Here is a 19,224-nt window from a genome sequence, read left to right as displayed (position 1 = left end):
GTACTGGGAAGTTACGTTTTTATTCTGCACTGTTTGTTACACTGCTCACATCACCGTTGTGACCGTGTGCCTGCCAGTAGTGCGGTAAATGGCATAACTAAATACCTTTCACATGTGGCTTGGTCTTTCATCCCCTGCCAAGGGGAAAGTGCTATGTGTAATGTTTTGGTGGGGGGTTTGTTTGTTTTTTAAGAGATGTGTCACAATATGTTTGTGTTACAAAAGGCAAGTGGGTTGAAGGGCAGGGTGATTTTTGGAGATCCTCTGGGAACTAGAAGGCTGATTGTGCAGATGGGTAGTGCCAGAATGATTACTATCACGAGCAGCCTTTCTCAGTGGAGTCAGGGCAAGTAATGTTTCCAGAATCTGGCACCAGAGTCACTGGTGCTTCTGCTGTAGTAATACTTCTACATCTCCTCTTGTCACTCCTACCCCTGTGGCTTTATTACTTAACCATGTAAAATTATTGTGTGTTTGACCCTTGGAGTGCCAAACTGCAAGCATCTTTTTCCTCCCCCCCTTTTTTTTTTATATCAGTGTAGAGAACTGCAATTAAAAAAATGAGTTCCAGTAGAGACTGGAGTCCGGTGTTTTCAGGCATGCTTAATAATTAGGGGGAAGCAGGGAAATACGTGTCGACTCCTTAGTGTAACATCAGCTTGAAGAGGGAAATAAACCCCTTTTAAGCTGTTATATGTACATCTTCCCCAAGTGTACTTCCCAATGTCATTAGGTCCTTGAGAATATATGAGTGTCTTTGTTACAGAGAAGGTGGCAGTGCCTGTGGCTTTAAGAGCAGTGTTGTTGAGTCACCATCCCAGCAATTTAAGGTGTTACAGAGAGGCTCATGAAGTGATGACTGACACTTGACGTAAGAGCCTGTCCTAAAGGGTTTCAGGGACCCCATAGGAGATAGCCTGGGTGGGGACCCTCGTGGGGACTCTCCCTCCTGTGGGGACACTGAAGGAAGCAGAGAGGGGAAAAATAGTGTCCTGGATGGCAACAGGAGAGAGAATGAGCAGCCAAGTGAGTTCTGGTTGAGCCCCTACAAAATTCTGCCTGTGAAAGTGTCTTGAAAATGATATTTTTAGAAGCTCTTTTTATTTTACCCTGTGTGTAGGATTTGGTGAAATCTTTTAATTAATAGTAAGCCAGAGGTCTCTGAGTGCTGATCTGCAACACTGTGTGTGTAAGGCCAAACCTGTAGGTACTGTTGAGCTAATGAACAGGAGAATTTTGTCCTAGTTAGGGTTACAGCACTTGATCCATAGTGTTGAAATAGAAAGAATTGCAGAAACCATTTGCATTGCCCCTTAAAATCTGTCAGACTTAAACAAGCATTTAACTTGTTCCCAGGAGACTGTTAAAAGCAAATTAAAAGAAGTGTACAGTATAGTTTCAAGAGATTGTTTCCCTGAATGTTTTTAATTTCAGGAAATATTACTGACATAACTTCTAGTAACATTTGTTTGAATACTGCTGGTGAGTTATCAGCAAGTTTTGCTCAGACGTGATAATGTGTATTTATTGACAGATTCATGTGCAGTTGCAGTTGATCTGTCATATGCAGTTGCAGAAGCACGTATTTGTAGTAGTGCACTCTCGATAAAATATTTTAAGATTTGAGCAAAGTATAAGTAGCAAAAATTTTGGTTAAAATGTCATCAATAAGTTGTACAATTTGAACGAGACATACAGCAGTCATTTTCCTGCATTTCATTAGGTCACTTCTGCTTTTTATATGAAACTGTCTTTTGAGGGCAGCTCTCAAAAGCGTTTCTGCTTCGCCTGGTTCATCAAGTCACTAAATGTGTGGCTAGTATTCTGACCAACATGAGCTTCAAGTCACACATAGCTATGCAGTAAGGGTGGGATTTGGCTCGCCTGATTTTAGAGATAACAGTTTGAACACAGCTTATAAGCTTTGACTGTAAAGGGGTCTAGCTCAGCTGCAGGTAACCACACTGAGGACATCTCAGGGCAAGCAGGGTAAAACTTTTGCTTGCCACGACCACCTGCACTGGACACTATAGTGCTCTAAGTAAGCCAATGTAGAACTTCTTTTCCGGTTTTATCTTAAAATAAATGAAAAAATACATTTAAAATGTTGGACTCTGATGTATTTCATCTATAATACTGTCAAATTTGACTTGATCATATTTGTGTTTTTAAGAATTTGCACCTTGAATGATTTCTTTTCCCTTGTCACTTAAACTGTAGACCTTCAATATTATTCTGTTGTGGATTTCTCTGAAACATCTTTCATATAAGGATGCAGGCTTATGAACAGATCACCGCGCAGACTAGGGTGTGAGCTTAATACCCATCACCTACTGCAGTAACTACCCTTTCTGCCAGGATAAGTGCCCAGTAGTTTATTCACTTTTATTAAGGGATAAGCATGTTGTATTTACTCTGAGGTAGGAGTGAATGTATACACTACAGCTGACATACTGCAAATACACACCCTAATTTATCCTGGAGTAGTTTTGTCTCTATGTCCATCTCCTGAGACACAGCTGAAACGTTGCTTTATAACATTCAGGTGAGGCTTAACCAATTTAAACAGTAACAGAACCACTTCTTTAGGTTTAGCTGAGACTACTGTTGCAACCTCGATTATTTGTGGGTTTTACAGTTAGTCAGAAACATTTGATAAATTAGTTATTTTTAGAAGACTTTTTAATAGTGTGAAGACTGACCATTAAGCATAATAACTTCTTGTGATCTCACTTTACATTTGTCTCATCCCATTTCAGTGCAGTGTCTGGTTTACACTTCTCCTCAGTCTCCCTTTTTACTCCGGTTTTTGACTTGCAACAGTCTTAGCTGCATTCTGAAATCGAAGTTAAATGTAAGAACTTACAAGTTACATAAGAGATAGATGTGTACTGTATATGTTGCTTCTACAATGCTGAGTTGGACCAGGTTGCTGAGGAAATAAACTGCAAACCTCACCTGGAATTAAAGGAATTTTTTAAAAGTAATTTTCTGAATAATCACCATAGGGAAATCCCACAGGCACAAGCACCATGTGTAGTTGCAAGCATGTCTGCTAGTTAAAACCTGCAATATTGTCTGGCAAAGTACAGTTTTATTTTGTTTCACCAGCTGAACTCGCCCTCAGTCTCAGATGAGTGAATTATCTCCCGAGAGTCCACATTGGGCTTAAGTAATATTTTGATTAATTTATTCTGTTATTCCAGCCAAACCCATTTGCTTTCTACTTTCTGACCACAGAGGAATGATGCATCGCTTCAGAAACAGACCTTTAGACATAGTGTAGAAAACAATGTGATAACGTAGTCTTTGAGGTTCAAATGTGAAGAACCAAGAAGAGCACTAGAAACATGAGGTTCTTCCTAAAATGACATCTTTCCAGTCCCTGGTAGGTTTCATTTTATCTGAGAAGGACTAAAGCCTTTCCTGCTCAAGCCTTTGCCCTGGTCTAGTGGCTAGTGACTACTCCAGTGCAAGATAGGGGAGCTGCCACCGGCAGCAGGGGACCATGTTCCTGTCCAGCTGGGGTGGCTCTGGTCCAGACTGTAGGTGGTAGTCAGTCACACTGCCTGAGGTAGGGCTGGAGACGGGGTGAACTGGAGGTTTACTGGCAGAGTAGGGCACACTTACATTTTCTAGCTATTGACCAGGATTACCAGCTTCAGTACATCATCCATCCAAAACCATGTAATGACAGCGCTGTTCCTTACGCTGCCCCTTCCCTGTGTTAGTTGTGTGACTAGTGGTTTTGTCTTCTTGAATATTTGTTTAGTGACAAACACAGTTGGAACTCCATCTTCTGATATTTGAGAGCCTTGCTATGAATAACTTCCAGAGTTTTTCTTTTAAAGCTAAAAGGTGTGTGCTTTGTTCAGTTTAGGAACCATACATCTGAAGAAGAAGAAGCACATTTTGTTAAGAATTATGTGGGACTGGTTATGGAAATTGAGGTTTTAATGACATTACGCTGAATTTCCCATTTGCATTGATTTTGAAAGTACATCAAATCCAATCTTGAACTGAGCTTCTGATCATTTGATGCTGCAGCAAGAGTAAGATTAACATTGCTAAGTGTCTTTGTAAGAAATGATGTATTGCTGTATGGGCGTTTGTATTCTTCGATATCCAGCAGCCATTCACTTTTGTGTAATGTTCTTTCGGTGGTGGCTGTTACTCTAAAGAACTGCATGCAGCTCAGGTTGCTAATAACTTCTTGTTGTACAGCCCAAATAATGGATAAGTAATTTGATTATCTGCCTCTTTAGGGTTAATTTAAATTCATTTTTACTGTGAAACTATGTATTGTTAACAGGAGCAGTTAGAAGTGAAAATATGTATGTTTTGAAATGTAATTACTGGTCATACCCAGTAACTGGTTTTTTAGTTCAGTTCATTTAAGAAATGAAAAGACCACCTACTTACTGTCACCATTTTTAATATCCAGTAAAAGTAATTTTATTAGAAAATACAGGATATATTTTTCTTTATTAAAAACTCAAATAAATAATTAAGAACATTTTGTTAGGATACAAATTGGCTAATAGCTTGGGAAAATGTTTTCAAATCTGTTGCGATACCATTTATAGGACAAACGAGAACTAATAACTAATCAGGTTGAAAGAGCTTTAGCAAGGAGAAAATGAAACCTATTCAGTATACTCTAGATGAAATGACCTTCTGAAAGACCTATTTTCGAATAAACAAGGTTACTCTGTAAATAAATAAAGCATGAAAATTCATCTGAGGATAGGACTTTATGTATTGAGAGTTAAGAAGCAGACCTTTTCATAAGCCTTCAAAATATAAAGATCTGATAAATGGTCTCAAATTTTTTCTGTTAAATATTTTCAATATTTTCTTGTTATTTGGTAGAACCGGACACTGAAATAGCTTCATCTTCAAAGCCTGAAGAAAGTTTCTACGCTGACAATTACAATCCCTTCAAGGATGAAGATGCCCCAGAGTACTTGAACCCATTTGATGAGCCAGATCCTGAGCCTGAAACATTTATAACTGTAAGAGATTCTCCTCCACAACCTGCAAAAAGGAAAAACGTCAGACCAGTGGATATGAGCAAATACCTCTATGCAGATACCTCTAAAGCTGAAGAGGAAGAGCTAGATGAGTAAGTATGATTCTTCATCTTTGAGCAGCTTTGGGAGCATTACTGGGATCCCTGGCTTAATCTTGAGGTGTATTGGGTCTAATCATGATGATCCATAATCACCTCCTTAGGCAGCTCAGCAGCAGGAAGTGCCATACCCCCAAGTCATGCTCTTCAGCTGAATGTGATCAGTTAGGAAACTTTTCTTTGCCTCATTGATAGTAAATTACTTGATAGGGAACAAGTCCATGTGCGTTTTTGGCACTTCGTCCCCTGGCAATTGCAAATGAGTCAAAAAGTAAGGAGCAGCAGAGCTCGGTCCTTCCTGTCCTTTTGGCCGTTATTTTTAGCATGTAAAATAATGGGTTTTGTCCATTATGATGGAGAGTTTGTTTAATATTGGTGCAATATGTAAAAAGGAAAAGCATTTCGCTACCTGTGGAGCACGTTTTTGAGCATCTCATAACACTGAATCTCTGTATGGGAAAGATAACACCATATGCACTTTCTCAGTTGTTTCTTTTATCATAACCACACACAAAACTTCTATAAACTCACACTGACTGCCTTATATTATTGTATAGAAACCTGAGAAGGAGTGAGAGCTTTTTGCAATAGCTGTGCAGCTTGGGAGGTTTGAAGATATATACTTACTCCTTGTTTGTGGCCATTAGTCACCAACCACACTACTCGAGAGACAGTTTATGGTGATTACATGCAAGCAGTTTTACAGACAACAACTGTAATTAACATTTAGATTTACATTATTTTTTAATGAGATTTATCATGGCATGACATTTGCATTGCTTTCGTATTCGGTATTGATACAGGTGTCTTATCATCATCTTTGTTTCCTCCGTTTATAGCTATGTTCTAGGAATTGAAGGATTCCCTTGTACTCTAATAGAAATGTATAAAGGACCCTTCAGGGTTTTTTTTTTCCTTTTAAAGCTCTGTGGCTGTGGATTTGTTGTTGTTTGCTCGGGGTGGGGGGGGAAAGGGCATTGGGGACTGATGCCTCTGCCAGCTCCATTCATCAGGGCAGTGCCTGAACAAATAGCATTGGCTGCTGTGTCTTCAGAGCTCAGTGTGATCACACTGGGGACGGTCACACCAGGCATCCCTGATCATTCACTGATCACCAAAGTCCGCAGGGAGAAAAAATATGTATGCTTTACACCCACAAAGATATGGGTATAGAGGACAGCAAAGACTGAGGAGAAGAGGAGAAAGAGCAAAATCTACATGGATGGGCAAGTGAAGAATTTTATCTTTTATATTCATACTCACATTTCCACCCTGTGCCAAATGAGCTTGCAGCAGTGTTGTAACAGGCAGCCTTGTTTTTTCTGTGTACTGGACTGCAGATTTCTCTAGCCCTTTGTTTACAACAGCTGCCGTATTTTAATGACCCCATTTTCTTTATTCCTCCTGCCCCCCGCCCAAGGATAAAAATAAACTCCCCATAGGTAGATTCTCCTTGAACATAAATCTGATCTGTACTTTCCTTATAAAAACAATGTCCCATACAAAGATGGAAGGATAAGTCAAAAAGCGCTGTAAAGTAGTTTTTTGTGTCTTTAACATGAGCTTTTTATGTCCTGACCCCCAAAGTAGCTCCCTGTCCACGTTTTCCTCCCAGGTTACAGGAGCACCATGTCATTGAAAAAGATGTGGAGACCATTTGTTAAACGTATTGGGTAGGACTGTGGCAAGGAGAACCTTTGAGTCTTTATATTGAAATGCTCTGGAAAAGTAAGTGTAATAATAAAACTCCAGTCTAGGAACACAGGACTTGTGTTACTAACTCACACCTACAAGCATTATTATGCCTTACCTCATGTCATTAATTTTCAAATTCTGCTAAGGTACGGTACAGTGAGCACCAAAGGAAAGATTTTCCTAGGCAGCGCCAGCTGGTAGTGTTTGTGCACCCTGAATCATGAGGGTTTATGTCCAGATGTGTATTGTTTCTTACCTAATGTGAATATTGATGCTTTTATTATCTACATAAGTGGCTAATTTTCCTCTACATCCTGTTGAAGTCTAGGCTTCAGTGTCAATTTGTGGCAGACAGTTCCCCAAAAAACCAAGATCTTATATGAAATGTGTTTACTTTTATTGATTGTAAGTAAGTTACCTTTCCAATCCCATACGCTATCTCTTCTGCTGGCTTATCAAAACAACAATTAGTAGTGTTGGATTTATCTGCCATAAACAGTTGGTGTGTTGTGTATCTCTAGCATGTTCACCATTACTTGTCACTTGTCTAAATGGTGCTAACTTTTTCAATCTCTCTTCATACAGAAGTCTCTTCATCTCTCTAATCATTTTCACCGCACGTCTCTGGACCCTGTTATTTCTTCTGCTGTGTATCTATATTAAGATGTGTTGACTTGGCCTGAGCAGTTTATTCAAGACAAGGCTGAACAACTGAGTCATATCACGGCATTAGAAAACTTTGCATATTATTTTCAACCTCTCTCCTAGCATCTTGTCTTTTGATTATTTTTTGTTTTGTTTTGGGTAGTTTTTAATAATTTTTGACTACTGCTGGTCCAATGCTCTCCCCAGGAGTGCTTTTGAACCTGATAGATGGAGGGCATGAGAAATAGAAGACTCCTGAAAGACATTCGCTGTCGCTCAGGAAATACATTGTGTTTTTATCGCTGTGTCTTAAATGTTTCATCGGAGTTCACTTAATGCACCACTCGGCATTTTCCTCTCCTATTTTGTGTAAAGCATGATGATGTGTCGTGGGAACATGGGCACATCAGTTAGCATCAGGACCCTTGTCCCACTCTACTCTGGCAGATCCCTAGGTCTGATCCTGGACTCGGAGCTTACACAAAGTGCCCCAAGAGCTGAACTCTGACTCCAGTTTTGTAACAGACTCTCATTGTAATCTTGGAAAAGGTACTTACCCTTACTGCGCCTCTGTGAAAGATTTACCTTGGGTAATTGGCTTAATTGAAACATATTTCACTCATGGTTGTGAAGATAATGTAGGATTTCACAACACGCGTAAGCAAAGTGTCGTCACAAGCGTAAGCATAATGAGGCATTGCATGGTGCAGAGGGACTTAAGTGATCCAGTACATACATTCTGCTGTAAAGCTACACTCTCAAAACATACTTCCTCTGGCTAAATTCCCATACCTAGTAGAGAACAGGAACACATTTTCCTTTTCTTCCTTTGGGCATTTGAATCTTAGTGTAACATTCTGCTTTTGCCTTTTTTAATTTTCTACATTAAAATCAAAATGGTAGGTGGCTACCTGGTAATAAAGGAGAGCACAACTTGCTACGTTAAGTTTAATTATTTGAAAATGGCATAGCTCACAACTACTTAAAGTATAATGCTTTCAGCCTTAGTACTTCTGATTGGTAATATTGCCTGATCTTTTAACCCAGCCACACTGACAGCTTTGGATTTCCTCCTCAATAAAATGTTGATTTTTATGTATTTTATTTTTCTAGTTAACCAGTAGCTCTGATAAAAATAATTTTCAAATTGGTCAGAATAAAACTTGCTTTCAGATACTGTTTGGCTCTGTGGCTTCTTATCTAGTTAATCAATGCATGGCTTAGGATAATGCTGTCTGGCTGGAAGACTATCGAGTTGCCATCTATTGGAGCTGCCTGTTGCACAAGAAGCCACAAGCCACCACAATGCCAGTGGCAGCTTAATACCAGGTAGTTTGTCAGGTTTGGGTTTTTTTTAATTTTGTGGTGGACAGAGTCGAATATCTCTTTGGGCAAATTGTGTTGTATGAATCAATTAAGTAACTTCACATAAGCAAAAAGTATGGGAGTTGACCTCAGAGAAAAGTGCTTTAGTATTTCAGCTAAGGCTTTTTTCAGCCAGGCTTTTCCCATGTTTGCTTGCTTGTATAGCCACGTGGAAGCTTTTGGATGAAACTCTGCTACATGTATCAGCAGAACCCCCTGCCTTTAAAATGTAAGCCTCTTTGGGCAAGAACTCTTTTGGAGTTTTCTTAATTAAATTTTAAAAAAATTAAACTTAATTTTTCAATAATCTTCCTCGATATTTATAAGACCAATTAAAAGTGGTGCAGAGGGGAAGGTGGAGAGTAACGTGCGTGTGTGTGTGTGTGTGTTCTGCCCATACTATGAGCAAAACATGAGGGTTTAGGCTGGCTTTCAAGTAAGTTCTTCAGGAGAAAAGGCAGTCAGTTGTCTCCTCATAGCACTTCCTTCTGGTGCCTGCACTAGAGTACTGTTCTTCAAGATCATGCACAGCGCAGACCATTCTGGAGCATAAAAATTCAAAATACGGTTCTTCCAAACTTTTTTGCTCTCATTGATAAGGTGTTGTTTTTTCTTGCACCAGATTCATTTTAACACCTTAGAAATACACCTTTCTAATTCCAAGTACACAGAGGTAAATTACTTTCCTGCCAAACATGCTGTGGCTGTTGGCTGTTCAGAAGGCTAACTTGTTGAACTAAAGAAAACCTTGTGCTCTCCTGTAGAACACATTATTCTTCAGCCTTTATTTCTTTTATCTTCATTTTCACCTCCCTTTGAACTTTCTGGTGTCTGAAGACAGCTGAGCTGGGCTGTCAGCTAAATTAGAGCTACTGACAGCTAGGTGCATTCTCCACTCCAGCCTGAATACCCTCTTGCTACTGCCTCCCGTGGAAAACACCCATCCGTTTCTATTTAACTTGTTATTTTGATGTTGCCTTTAGTTTTGATTGCAGTGGTGGCTTTGTGCTTGATGGGCAGCAAAGTGGGAACACCTGAAAGTTGCCTTCAGTCAGCAGATGAGTTATTTTAGTGCTAGTCTTTCCTTTTGCTTCGGTATCTGGATTTAGATCTCTCTCTCTATAACAAGCTGCAGCACATTCTCCAAAAGGTCTGGAGGTTTGAAGCCCTGTCTTCGCTTACATGCTTCAGTAAACTTTGCCTTTCAGAAGTAGACTTATTTTCTGCATTGTGGGTTATTAGTTGTGTGCTTTTTCTTGGTGGAAAGAGGACAACGGTAAACCGCATTAAAATAAATTCTAAAATCAGTCCATAAGACTGAAAGACATGTTTTCATACTAAAAGTACACAAAGCTGAGAGAAAATTGGTGCTGTGTGAAGGTAAGCTGGATGAATAGTTGGTTTTTTGCTTGTGCCCAAGTTTTGCTGTTGTAGTTCTTTAAAAACAGTGTGTAGTAGCTCATGACGCTTAACCTGAGAGGAAATTTGTAAATGAGTCCAGCTACGTAGGCTCTTCTCTAATGCTGTATGCACTGTGGTTTCCATCCAGAGTTGAAGTCAAAGGACTGAGGTTATTTGTCATGATTAGTTGTGCTTTATATAACTGTATGCAGATAGCTCTTTGGGAATTGCAGTGACTTGGTTACATAAACATAGTTTGAGATATATGATAAATATATCTTGCAGGGAAGGTATGGACTAGAAATGAATTAATTAACATGTCAGTTTTGTAATTAACCGTCCAGTTTGGGATTGCAAAATATGAAAAGCAAAGATTATGAATAAAATAATTCAGTGAGAGAAGGTTCCCATAAGCGTCCTTAGTGGGGTACGAATTTGCTGGCTTTCGAAGCGTGAGGTAGAAGCCATTATTTAATGTACTATTGATTGATATTTGATGTATCAGACAAATAGATGAAACTTGGAAATGCTGTGGAAGCATTTTACTTAGGGTGGAACAAATGCGGAGTTGGAATGTGGATGCCAGAGTTAAGAAGAAAAATTCTTTGGACTGCGTCCATGTGGTGGAAGATGTTTACTGTGTTCCTTGAACGGGCTTTAGTTATAGAAGCACTTTCAAAAGAGAGGGATGATGGCTGTTGGTGTCTGTAGAGAGGTATACTCAAGTCAGCTGTGGTTTTCTTATGCAATTCTCTTATCCAAAGAGTGTTCTTGAACTGGTGTGGTGCCCGTGTGCTGCAGAGCTTAAAATACCCCGTGTGGGTTGCGTGCCGTGGAGGCCCGGCTTTCGGCCTGGCAGCGAGAGCCAGGCCCCTGAGGCCGCACGTGAAGTGGCCCGGTTCCGCAGTCCGTTCCAGCGACGGATTCTTCGTTCTGTTAGAATATTAAACAGCCAGAAACTTCTCTCAGATTTCTCGGTATTGATCTTGTCTGTAAATCAGATCACCCTTTGATAGATAGTGAAGTATAACTGAAGAGTGCCTTTTCAGCAACTGATAGAATTTCAGTAAGTTACAGGATTTTATAACATTTACAGTAATTCTGACCTAATGCAGTTCTAACTGTTGTAACTCACTTTTCGATCATGAAAAAGCAGTATCTAAAAGGATATAAAAGCAAAACATGTATTTATGTGGGATAATAGAAGTATTTTAGTCATTGACTGAACAGGTCTTATTTTTGGTTTTAATTCCAAGGAGACAGCAAAGAAATATGTTTCCCTTCTTTTAATTAGATCAAATCCATTTTATGAACCAAAATCAAGCCCTGCTTTAATTAAAGTTGCTCCGCCACAAGAAGCAGAAAAGAAGGTGAAAAGAAAGGCTCCTGAACCACCAAACCTCTTGCCAAAGACAGAGACCGGCATGGGTGAGAACGTGTCAGCTATTCCTGCATCGAGGGAGCTCTCTTCCTCTCCTAAGGTAGGTTTTTCATGCCAACATTTCGTCTTTCTTATTAACAGTACCTTTATGTGTATTGTAGACATCCTATTTATTTCTGCAGGCCATCTTAAAAGCATTGCTTATTCTTAATAAAGTGTTGGCTCATCTCTGTTCGCTTGCTGGTTCATAGGGAGAGACCAGCAGTAGGAGCTTGCATCTTTTTTCTTTAAGGATTTAATGACAACAATATCAGCAACTGCAGTTTCAAAGAAAAGAGTCTTATAGTAACAAATGTTATGGGACAGCTGGATGTGCCATCGAGAGGGAAGAAAATCACATTGAACAATACATTGTCTTGATCTATTGTAATGCCACTAAGCCTTGCCCATGTTGAAGAGTCTGTCTCTACATTTCTGTCATAAATCTGGGTTTTAAGAGCTTAGTACTGGATACCGGTTTTTTGTATTGGGATTTATATATGTCCAATTCCATAGGTATGTCAAAGTAATTTTAAAAAGAAGTCTACTTTAAATCAGATTAACTGTTTATTAGGGGTGTCCAGGCTAAGCATGCTTATATATGCACATGCATCTGTGTCAAGGGGAAATAGGAGTTAACTGCTGTTGAAGAGGGCAGTGTGAGACATAGGTATTTTAGGATTACAGCAGCTAACTTCTCTTGGTGTGAATTTCAGCTCCAGTGTTTCAGCAGTTAGCACCACTTACGCTTTTTAAAACATATTAAGCGTTTAATAGCTATGTTAATGGACCCTTCTTAAAAATTAATTTGATACTTGCTGACTGCTCGTTTTGAAGGGTAAGAAGATGAGAACAGAAGGCTTTTCTTCCAGCACATCTCGCCCAATTTATGCATCTTATCATCTGTTTTGCCTTGTATTGGAGCTGCTGTACTTTCATTTATGAATTGAATGAAACTACTTGTCATACTTATCATTTCATTGCTTAATTACTCACCCAGGTTGCTGACATGTCCTTGTCTGTTCAGGCTCTATCTTGCTGTCATTTTACCACTCACTCAGGGTAAAGAGTATGAGACCAGAAATCTGATCTGGTGTGTCTGTTTGTGTCTGCTAACAGCAAAACAACGTAGTAAAGCCACAAGCACAATTCACAAGTTACTCTTAATATGCAAAACCACAACCAGGGAAATATGAAATCAAAGCATAGCAGTTTCATAATGCTCTGAGGTGGCGTTCGATGCTCTTCACTGGAGTTTCTGTATGAAATATATTGGGCATTATTCCATTTCTGGAGTCTGGCCCTCGGGTCGTAGCAAAGTGGCCAAAGTAAAGCACTCTGGTACTACCAGGCAGAGGAAAGACATCTGTGGAGGAGATTTTATCAGATTGCTTGATGGAGGTTGTGCCCCCATTGCTCGTTGTTTGAGAGGGGTTTTTTACAGGTCTGCATCCCAGGAAGTGCGTCTTTCTGCTTTATTTCATGTCTTTGTCATGCTGAAAGAATGTATTACTACTGGGTTTGGTGGCTGTAGTTTTTGTCCACTCCAGACTAAGTTTTAGATTGTTGGAAAGCTGGAATTGATGAAGAAACAGCGCAGGATTGAAGTCGCTGAGGAGACTGTACTGTTACAAACACAGTCAGGTAGCTCCTGCTCTTACGCAGGGTGTTAGTTCCCCGATATTTTGGAACCTGCCTGCTTGCCGCTCACCTCTGCCACTGGTGCTGAGGCGCAGCTGAGATCAGTCAAGGTCCAAGTCCTGAAACACTGATATTCATTAGGGCTACGAGGGAAGATGGAGCTCCATGCTGACCTTCTCTCATACAGGAAAGCTATAATTTTTTTACAGGATTTTGGAGGATATGAGGCCATTAGAGAAGGCTCCAAAGCAGATGTCCTGGTTTATTATATTACAGCTAGAGTGGAAAGTTTTGCTGACTGGGTGTGTTAAAATATTGTACGGTCACTTGCAATTCAGAAAGCTTTCAGTAAGCGCCGTCTTTTTTTCTGTGCTTGAATTGTTTCTCTCTAGGGTGATCTAATAAAGTTAGATCAAAAGCACTTTACTTGGAATGCTTTTTGAAATTTGGAAAAGTACTGGCATTTAAAAGAAAAGAAAATTAAACAATTTCCTCACACCATGGTACAAAACATCGCCCAGATAGGACTTGGACTGTTGGCACAAATAACTTGTTTGTTTATTACTCAATAATAGTGTCAGCGTTTAGCAACTCTGAAAAAACTTCCATCAAAAGGTATAGGCAATATACAGCCATGAACCTGGCACATGCCCACATGTTGGGGGAATAGTCCCATGGAAGTAAACTTAGGCAAAAGGAAGTTAAATAACATATCTTGTTCAGTGTTTTGTCCAAGTTTGCTGGGCACAGAAAGCCTCTGCTACAAATCTGCCCAGAAGCTAAGTGTCATAGGAAATGGCTGTGGAGCAGAAATGCTAATCTTTAGATTACACAAACGCAGCATTAATATTAGAAGTTTAGGGTTTAAGGAAAAAGATTCCAAAAATGCTTCCGCAAATCTTTGACAGAGTATTTGGAGCTCATTTTTTCCTTCACATGCTAATGGTGTTCATCACATTTGCTGAACAGAAAAAATAGAAATGCTGTTATTAACAACTATATATCAACAAGTTTATTAGGTGGAAATTGCTCCTGAAAGATGATTTGACGCGCGGCAGATTCCTACTCAAGTACAGGTTCCAAATACCTGAAATTGTGTTACCCTATTATTTTTTTTTTTAATGTTCCAGTTTAAAAATAGGGCAAGAAAGGTTGTTATCTTCCAAAGTATACACCCCAAAATTAAATCCCTGGGGTACAGCTGGACACTAAAATTGCTTCATTCAGTATTCAGCTGCAATGAGCCTTCAAGCATTGGCATCCAAGGTATAGAACACTTCCACAGAATTGCAATTGTATTTGCTATTGAAACATAGCCTGAATCCAACATTTTACCATTACCCAAATAGTGGTGTAAGGTGTTTCTCAGCTGAGGAATACATCTCTCTTCCCACGGGTGATTTTTGTTTTGGTTTTTTTTTTTTTTGTGTGTGTGTGTGTGTTTGTATGTTTTCATAATTTATAAAAGCAGTGTCTGCAGTAATGAAAGAGAAGAATAAAACAATGATTTTTTTTAGCAGTCTGGTTTTGGACATGTCTCATGTGGGAATAGAATTAAGCTAACACATCTAAGTGAATTGCAAAAGGCCTTCTTTTAAGGGAGTTGTATCGTTTTTTAACAGCTGAATACTATTTCTAGATTTTCATGGAATCACATCCAAAATTAATTACCCCTGTTATTCCAAACACCACAAAAATCCAGCTTCTAGTTCCTTTGTTCAGGAATGTATGTTGTACAAGGTAATTCTATGTAAAAATTTCATGTAAAACTAGGCAGAAGACTCCAGAAACCATCTTCTGATCTGATGGTATCTAGCATCATGCCTGGTATCCCCAGGATGAACAGAGTGCTCCAGGGTGGAGTCACAAGTTGGTATGAACTTTCGAGAGCTCGGTGATCAGTGGAGATAGCATATGAGACTGATAAATAGGTGTTAACTTTAACAGCCATGAAAATGGTAGAACAAGAGTTTGAAGCGAAGACCAGATCTCACTGGGGGACTGACATAAAAACTTACTTCCCAGATCATTGGTCAGAAAGACAAGTGGCAAACCAGATGTGGATAGGATTTAACTTTTATTTTTGCCTTGAAATGGTTGTTCTGCATGGTATGGAGTGCGTATGCCTGAAGGAGTTCTAACCATGACTACAGCAGGGCTTGCCCTCAGCCTCGTCCCTTCCCAAAGATGTTGCCTCGCTTGGTGTCCCCTCACCATTCCCTAATGTCTTTCAGGTGTGAGACAAGGGTGCAGACGAGGCCGTCCCTGCCTGCCCAGACCCGAGGGTTTGTCTGTGTGGGGCTGGTTGAGCTCATGAGCAGCGGTGGTTTAGGCCCTTGCCCCTTTCATGCTGCTCTTCACAGGGGACCCGTCCTCTTCTTTAGCTGCTGTAAGAACATCCCAGCTTCTGTCACCTCTTTGGCTGCTTCCCGCATACCTCCCTCTGGGCATTGTTGGCAGGATCACAGAGGGGTTGAGGTAGGAAGGGGCCTTGGGGGTCATCTGGGCCAACCCCTGCTCAAGCAGGGCCACCTACAGCCAGTTGCCCAAGACCGTGTTCAGGCAGCTTCAGGACATCTCCAGCATTCATCTGATCTTTTTCAAATGTTTGCCATGTGCTGCTTCCCTGAGCAGTCGGTCAGCTGTAGCAGCAATGCCTTTCCAAGCCTCTGTACTGTCTTCCCTTTGAGCAAGCCCCTTGGCTCCCTCGGAGACCCTCACGTCACTGGTAGGAGGGGGCAGTTATCTGTCACAGACAAGGCAGGGTCTAGCTCTCCGTAAGGGTCTGGCCAGCTCTTGGTGCCACAGTATTAGCTCAGTAATTGCCATATATGGGTCTGGAGGAAGTTTTATTTCCAAATATTATTACCTACTCACACTTTCTAAAAGAGTATCTTAATTCTCTCCTGTCTTCCTTCCATGTCTTCTCTAAACTAATCTGAGTTAGCAGAGCAAGCCTAAAAATGTGAAGTCTGAAAGCCTGGAATTATCCCACAGTTAATCATCTCAAATGGCTTGAGGACTGTGGTGTGCTGGCTATATTTAGGTGAGTCTGACAAAGAAACTGCAAAGCTGTAATTCAGCTCTTCAGTCATCAACATGCTACAGGGCTGTCAAGCCCAACTGAAGCCTTGTTGGGCTTGTTACCATCATACATGTGTTACTGTTCTCCACATGGTTTGGATAACCAGGTTCTGCCTTTCACAGAGGTGATGGAGACTTCAAATTTCTTCTACTTGTTGTTGACTTTGTGGAAAAAACTTGAACGAAGATGTTTAGGCTCAAAATTTGGTATTAGACTAGTGCATAGCATGCATATCAGTGCACATCATCGCTTTAGCTGATTAAAAAATGTACATACCAACTTGAGCTCGGTGAAATCTCAGCCTCCATATCTTTTATCTTCCCTACGTTACGTTGAGTTTATTGGAAATAAGATCCAGGTTTCAGTTCCATAGTTGGCAGCTGTGTCCTATGGTAGAGAAGCTGAAGTTGTGTGTCTCCACAATCATGGATTGTGTTGCCTTTGTGAGAATGAGAAGGCAGGTATGCTACTGCATTTATGTGGGAGGTGAAGAATTATTTACTAGGGAACAGGAGAAAACAGATAATCACTCTCAACCGTAGAGTTATTTTTAAGTGTTAAAAGAAAATAGCTCCTGCACGAGATTGGCATTGCTCATCCACTGTTTGGAAGAATAGCATATGTCCTTCCCTTCGGGAAACCACTCTGAGAAAGGCTTTTCCTGCTGGGTGGTAGTTTCAGTTTGTTGCCAGACTGCAACCGAGGCTCATGTTGATGGCTCAGGATTCCGTCGGGTTCCTGGATAGTGCAGTTACGTTACCCTGCTGAAAGGCAGCAGCTGTGGCCTGTTTGGTGAGTCTGGCTTGGTCTCACATCCTTTCTGAGTCTTCAGGGTCTGGAAGCCTGTTAGACACATGGTTTACAGAGAGGCTACTGCAGGCTGACTAGTCATCAGCCTGGGATTTGGTAGCCCACAGACCTCCCCCTCACAGTTGCCTGCTCTACACAGAGTATCTCAGTAAAGGCAACTCCTGCACTCTGGTCTTGGCGATAGGTGTTTCTCTGGCAGTACATGATTATGGGAACAGACACGGAATTGATAGCAGAACACAAGATGCTTTTTGAACTTGTCCTTGGATGGTTGTTGAGTTACACCTAACAACTGATGAAAGTATATAGCACCAGGACAGGATGATAAATAAGCTTAAGGCTGTCATGTTAATGTGTGTGCCATTCTCACCTTTATGAGTCACTGTTGCTGACAGTCACAAAAATGTAGCCACTGGGTTTGGTGCCTGTAGACAAGAGCTTGTGATGGCCTTTTAAGTTGGCAGAAAAGAATACACGTTCATGTAGCAGTCCAAAGGCAATAATAACATTTCTCTTTGTCGCTGTCATTGTTTAAGCATGCTCTCTCTCTCTTTTTAAAACCAAAATTAATTGTTTTGCATGCCCAGTGATAGTCTGATCTCTCATGCCAGGCAGACTAACTGGTTTAAGCTCTAATGAAACATATTTATAGGAAACGTAGTAAGAACTACAGCATCCTATTTTTTTGCATGACATGATAACCCATCTCCATCCTGTATCCTTTGTAATCCATTGTGTATCTGCAATGCTTCTGTTCAGGCGATTCAGAAAGATTTCTGCCCGGTAGGCAGTTTATCCTTCAAACTGCAAAGGAGGTACAAATTACCTCCTTATGAAAGAAGTTCTCAAATACTTTTCAAGGGAATGACAAGAAACCTGTTGTTTCTTTTTTCATCCCCACCCCCACCCCCCTTATTTCTTCTAAGGCAAAATAAATGCTTAGAGATGAAGTGCAAAACACTCAGGTGAATGTAGTGGAAGGGAAGGAAAGAAATATTTGATATGGTACTTGGCACAACTCTCCAAGCCAAGATCTCGGCAATCTCCAGTTGCTCGCTTTTCCCACTTATATTTACCTTAGTGTTACCAACCTTATGTGACTGAACAGTAGGAAGAGCTTAGCTTAAAACACAGATGCAGTAATGCAGCCAAGCAGAGAAATTACATTTAACTCCAAATGGTAGATAAAGATTACTCATTGTCTCATGGTATCAAAAGTATCTCAGTTGCCCATTCAAATAAGGCTTCCTGGCTCTCTGGAACATCTAGTTTAACAATTTTGCTTCTTTCCGGCTTCACATTAGCTGTAAAGGAATTGTGCAGCTCATTTGCATGAGATCTTTGCCACTTCCTATGCAGACAGATAGTTCCTCAAGCCCAGGGAAGACCTGGGAGGAAGTGGACAGAATTTTAAGATACGTACTGTTATAGACTTGTGCAAAAAAGGCACTCCGAGAAAATGTGCCTTTGCATACAGCCCTAAGACATTTAATCTTTTAATAGGAAGAAAGACAAGCCACACACATAGTGTGAACAGAGATAGTGAGATAATTGTTTTGAAGCACAGACAAAATTCGTTAAGCTTGCAGCTTTTCAAGTGTTAAGTAATGTGACTCCCATTTGACACAATTCTTAAGTAATTTCTTATTACTGTTTGCATGAGTTGTAAAAGATGTTTGTCAACTTGACTAGCTACGTGGTGTTCCTTACTATTAACCTGTATTTGGACATAAAACAACCTCATTAGAATACGTGTTAGAGTAGGGAGCGAACTGTTCTCTTTACTTCCAAATGCAAGTGTAGTATGTTCTATTTTGCTGAAGGTGTGGGTTAAGGAGTATCTTCCCCTTGTCCTCGGCTACTGCACGCTTCAGGGTCTGGATTTACTTATTGCCTCAGTCCTTACCCCAGCTTCTCACTTTCCCTCCTTCCCTGCCCCAGTTGTGCCAGCACCAGCACTGACCGAGTGAGTGAGCTCCACAAACACAGCACTGACGCGGGCACGCAGCAGGACAGCATCACCCACCAGGG

General features: G+C 40.5%; 1 protein-coding gene across 15 annotated transcripts in view; it reads left to right on the top strand.

Annotated features, from left to right (window-relative positions):
* Nucleotides 1-19,224, top strand: part of EHBP1 (EH domain binding protein 1) — a 226,290-nt gene that overhangs the window by 102,672 nt on the left and 104,394 nt on the right. For all 15 annotated transcript variants that reach the window (XM_055713338.1, XM_055713345.1, XM_055713344.1 and 12 more), the window contains 2 exons: nt 4,873-5,125; nt 11,532-11,718. In XM_055713338.1, the coding sequence (XP_055569313.1) occupies nt 4,873-5,125; nt 11,532-11,718 (440 nt within the window). The remainder of the gene's footprint in view (nt 1-4,872; nt 5,126-11,531; nt 11,719-19,224) is intronic.

Source organism: Falco cherrug, chromosome 6, assembly GCF_023634085.1.
Source record: "Falco cherrug isolate bFalChe1 chromosome 6, bFalChe1.pri, whole genome shotgun sequence".
Classification (NCBI taxonomy): domain Eukaryota; kingdom Metazoa; phylum Chordata; class Aves; order Falconiformes; family Falconidae; genus Falco; species Falco cherrug.
This window is presented reverse-complemented; position numbering and strand designations above follow the sequence as displayed.